General features: G+C 41.7%; 1 protein-coding gene across 7 annotated transcripts in view; it reads right to left on the bottom strand.

Annotated features, from left to right (window-relative positions):
* Window positions 1-555: 555 nt before the first annotated feature.
* The window catches only part of ZFP90 (ZFP90 zinc finger protein), a 31,192-nt gene continuing 26,643 nt past the window's right edge, over window positions 556-5,104 (bottom strand). For 2 of the 7 annotated variants that reach the window (XM_011998000.1, XM_011997999.1), the window contains exon 5: window positions 556-4,733. In XM_011998000.1, coding sequence (XP_011853390.1) covers window positions 4,708-4,733 — 26 coding nt within the window. In that variant the 3' untranslated portion in view covers window positions 556-4,707. The remainder of the gene's footprint in view (window positions 4,734-5,104) is intronic. The other 5 variants (XM_011997996.1, XM_011997995.1, XM_011997997.1 and 2 more) reach the window with 3 other exon arrangements.

Genomic DNA, 5,104 nt, shown 5'->3' with positions numbered 1-5,104 from the left:
TCAGAAATTGAGCCAGGTCTAAGGACATCAGGAAATAGAAACAAGAACACCATCATGTCAACCTTGTCCTCTCCTACTTCCCATCTCCGGTAGGAAATCAGGTTCCAGGAAGCTCTAGGCCTTTATCTTTTGGCCTAGCAACACAAAAGACCAAAATAGAGCTCCTTCCAGCTCTATTTTGAAAAAGTTCTGGCAAAGGACTCTGATTAGCTGAACTAGGTCTCATGCCTGCCCCTAGAACTATCAGTGAGCCCCAGGGACATCCTGACTTGGGTTCCTACAGTCAATACAATAGATTGTTACAAGAGGAAAAGGGGGAAAATGCTGGGCAAAGACAAGAGCTACCACCACACCGCTAACCAGAAGTTATAAGGATTGAATGAAATGACAGATGTGAAACACTTAGCACAATGTCTTTAAAGTAGTAGTCATTCAATAAATGGTAGCTATTATTAACTCACCTGGCTGTGATGAGTTTAGCAGTTAGTTCTTCCTTCTTGGTGCACCACTCTTTAATCTTAGCCAAGTTCTGAAAATTGAAAAAGACAAACTGACTCCCATTCAACTCAGAACGTTATTTATTGAAAGAATACAATGATGTTACAAAGATGCATTTCACATAGCCCTAAAAAGCTGGGTATCCATAAGTGCATGATGCATGGCTGCTGGGACTAAGAAAGTCTTCCGGTCAATGAGCCACACATATGTCCTGGGCTCCCTCCCTGTCAATGAAGATGTGCTGAGGTTCAGAGAGTGGTAGTTGGATCTAGGCCAAGCTGCAAACACAAACCAGTGGTCTCCTTTGGGTCTTCCGGAACTAAGTTTTCATAAACTTCCCTAACAGTGGGGGCAGCACTCAGTTTGTTACAATTCATGCCATTCCTGAAGGTAGTCCACTATGGGGATCCCCAACCAACCAGTAGCCAAATGAGTTCCTGACAGGCATCCTAGCCAATCAGTAGGGAGGGTCTGGGTAGAATTACCCATTGTCAAACTATGTATCAGACAATACAAGCATGGCCTTGGCATTGTGTGTGAGCTAATCATGGAGCACCATAAACAAGGTTTTCTGGATGGTCAACATCTCAGAAGGGCAGATCTGCCATGGAATATTCCATTTTGCATCACAGAGGATAGGCTAATTGAGCTACACATACCACATTTCAGCCCCCATGCACATTTTTTTTCCTGCAAAGAATGAAGAATACTTGGGTGCTGCCACATGCTGTCCATGATGAGAGAAAGGCAATGGATCCTGCTATCTGGCATGCAAAGAATCCAGTAGGAAAGGTTCACCATCAATACCACCAATATCATCCTGCCCCACAATTCATAATCAGGGTTGGGAAAATTTATCTATCTTTGGGAGGCAGCTCTTGTGTAAAAGGAATCAATGTCTAGTTGCGCCCAAATTGGTCTGCATGGTCAATGTCAACACACCAACAAAGGTTCTGGAAATTCCTTTAGGATAGCCCATCGGAGTCATTAGGGGATGGGGCAGACCACTGAAGCTTAGCTGATGCTTTACTAATGGAAAAGCATTATAGAACTAAAATAAGTTGTGTGTGTGTGTGTGTGTGTCTTGCTCTGTTGCTCAGGCTGGAGTGTAGTAGTGTGATCTCATCTCACTGCAGTCTCCACTCCTGGGTTCCAGTGATCCTCCCACCTCAGCCTCCTGAGTAGCTGGGCCTACAGCTACATGCCACCAAGCCCAGTAAATTTTTGGATTTTTTTTTTTTTTTAAGAGATGGGGTTTCACCATGTTGTCCAGGCTGGTCTTGAACTCCTGGGCTCAAGCAGTCTATCTGCCTTAGCCACCCAAAGTGCTGGGATTACAGGTGTGAGCCACCATATCTAGCCAAGTTAATTTTTTTAATGGTGAAATATTTTCTTTGCACATAGAATGAGCCAGTGCATGTTGTTTCTCTAAACCGAGTAAAAGACAAAAATTATGGCAATGGGCAATTAGACTTACACTTTTCTGCAATAAAATTAACAGGGGAAAATTCTCCTCTTAGTTTTATGTTGTTTTCCCATTGATCTGATACTGTAGGCTTAAGGCAGTGCTTTTTCATGGGCATGCCATAAAAAGTACAATAAAAGGACTTAATAGTTCTGTAAAACTGGTATATGTTAGCTGAAAGTATAATTGTAACTGGGAAAAGGGAAAAAAGTCACTAGTAGTTCAACTCTCTACAGTTTCTGTTAAATTGTGGTTTATAAGCCTCCAAGAAGTTGCTTTAAATAGTTTGTGATAAATTCTCATACATTTTGCTGCCACTTATGCTTTCAAGAATTCCCAAAGTGTCTAACCCATAGGTGCTCATTAAATGTTTGTGTATCTGATGTATCTTAAAATTTATTTTAAAGCCCTGAGTCTGAAAATACCTTTTCACTGGCAAGGCCATGGGGCCCCAAATCCAGGAAACCTGCATTTTTAACCCAGCTTTACCTTTATGGGCTGTATTATACTGTGGAAACCACTTCACATCTTTGGCTTTCAGTCTCTTCATCTGTATAATAAAGTGGTTGGGCTAGTTGATCTAATTCTTTGAATGGTGCCTTCCTGGAGTTGGAACTGGTTTCCACGGTGAAGTTAACGTAAGAGCTACAGCTGAGTGCAGTTGTCAAGCAATTTTTAAAATGAGTTTTTGTCATTACTGCAGGAGTTTATTTTTTAAAAAAGCTGTTGACATTGGGGGTTATAAGCCAAGATGTTGAAACTTGACGATCTCCTGCATACATATATTCAAAAGCTTTATAAAGTCCAACATATGGGCATTTCATCCCCAATCAGCTACATATGATATATGTAGTTGTTTTTACACTAGTCTGTAATCAGATCTGAGAATGTGTCTTTTATTTATATTAAAAAAATCTGTTTACTGGCAGTTTTCTCCACACACATCATATAAACACACACATAATTCATTACATTCCCAAGCTCTCTAAGAATCCTCTGATCCTGAATCAGAACAACATTTTAGCTAAAGCATTCTGCAAATTCCTTAATTTCGCAGTTCCTAAAGTTTATTTCGAGTATGAATTCTCTGGTGTTTAGTAAGAGCTGAACTTCGGCTGAAGTTTTTCCCACATTCCTTACAAGAATAGGGTTTTTCTCCAGTATGAATTCTCTGATGATCATGCAGGTTGGTTTTCTTTCGAAAGGCTCTCCCACATTCATTACATTCATAGGGCTTCTCTCCAGTATGAGTTCTCTCATGCTGAATGAGGGATGAACTTTGACTAAAGGCTTTCCCACAGTCAATACATTCATAGGGTTTCTCTCCAGTGTGGGTTCTCTCATGTTGAGTAAGCGATGAGCGTCGACTAAAGGCTTCTCCACACTCATTACATTCATAAGGTTTTTCTCCAGTATGAATTCTGTGATGCTCTATGAAACTTGTACTTCTTTTGAAAGCTTTACCACATACATTACATTGATAGGGTTTCTCTCCAGGATGAGAAATAGCTTGCTGACTAAAAGCCTGCTCACAATCATAGGGGTTCTCTCCAGTATGGATCCTCTGATGGTCAGTAAAGTCTGTAATGTGACTAAAGTCTTCCCCACAGTCATTACAATGATAGGATTTCACTTCGGTAAGAGTGCTTTCATCTTGAGTGAGAGATGAACTGTGCTTGAAATCTATGCTGTAGTTATTGCTTTGGTAAGGTTTGCCTCTCTTATGAATTCTCATATGTTTATAAAGGGATGGGCTCTGACCAAAAGCCCTCCCACATATGCTACATTCAAAAGGTTTCTCTCCAGTATGAGTCCTCTCATGTTGGACAAGGGAAGAACATCGACTAAAGGCTTTCCCACATTCCTTACACTGGAAGGGCTTCTCTCCACTATGTGTGACCTCATGTTGAGTGAGGGATGTGCCATGCCTAAAGGACCTCCCACATAGATTACATCGATAGGGTTTCTCTCCAGTGTGAATTCGCTGGTGTTGAACAAGGGAGGAGCTGCGCTGGAAGGCTTTCCCACAGAGACTACATTGATAGGGTTTCTCTCCAGTATGAGCATTCTCATGCTGACCAAGAGATGAGCTATGCCTGAAGGCCTTTCCACACACATTGCATTCAAAGGGTTTCTCCCCAGTGTGAATTCTCTGATGCTCAGTAAGCTGTGTCTTCCAGAGAAAGGTTTTCCCACAGTCAGTACATTCATGGTGTTTCTTTCCGGGATAAATTCCCTGATCTGTTCCATTAGGGAAAGTTCCGTCTCCTTTATGAGTTTTCTCATGTTTAGTAAGTGATGATCTATGAATAAAGGCTTTTCTACATTTATCACACTTATAGGGTTTCTTTTTTGCAAGAATATTATTCTGATTAAGTAAATCTGCATTATGTTCCAAATTGCTTCCAGGGGTCTCACATTCACTAGGCCTTATTCTTGCAGGAATGTTCAGTTGTGTAACCAAATTGGTGTTCAATCTAGAGTTTTCACCAAATTTACTTTGCTCAAAACTTCCTTGTGGTGTAATTATTTTCTTCTGGGTGGATGCCTCTGATCCCAGATGTCTTTTCCAGTTTTCCTGTTGCCTGTTTAACTGGCTGCTAACATCCCAGGAGTCTTCTAATGTAGCATGTGAGAGATCATGTGTGCAGTGGGATACTTCTGATACATCCTGCTGCAGATGTGATGATTTAACCTCAGGCCTGGTCTTCCAGTCTGAAAGAAATCCAGAGTACAAAAGTCCCCTATTCCTTCCTGTTGAAACAAACTGCTAGAGTAGGAATGAAGAAAGAGACATAAGTTACACATGACTCTGTTTTGAAATTAGTCCTGTATCCTGGGAAGAAGACCCAAAATGGAGAAAAGGTAGAGTGAAGAAATGATAGTGAAGACTGAAGATCCAGAGTATGTGGTAAGTCCAGAGAATGAGGAAAGCCCATCTAGGAGGGCTGGTTAGAAAATAAGGAAATAGGCCGGACGCGGTGGCTCAAGCCTGTAATCCCAGCACTTTGGGGGGCCAAGACAGGCGGATCACGAGGTCAGGAGATCGAGACCATCCTGGCTGACACGGTGAAACCCTGTCTCTACTAAAAAATACAAAAAACTAGCCGGGCAAGGTGGCGGGCGCCTGTAGTCCCAGCT

The sequence above is a fragment of the Mandrillus leucophaeus genome, unplaced genomic scaffold (assembly GCF_000951045.1).
Source record: "Mandrillus leucophaeus isolate KB7577 unplaced genomic scaffold, Mleu.le_1.0 Scaffold551, whole genome shotgun sequence".
NCBI classification, from domain to species: Eukaryota; Metazoa; Chordata; class Mammalia; order Primates; family Cercopithecidae; genus Mandrillus; species Mandrillus leucophaeus.
The sequence above is the reverse complement of the archived record's forward strand: the minus strand, read 5'-3'. Positions and strand labels throughout refer to the sequence as shown.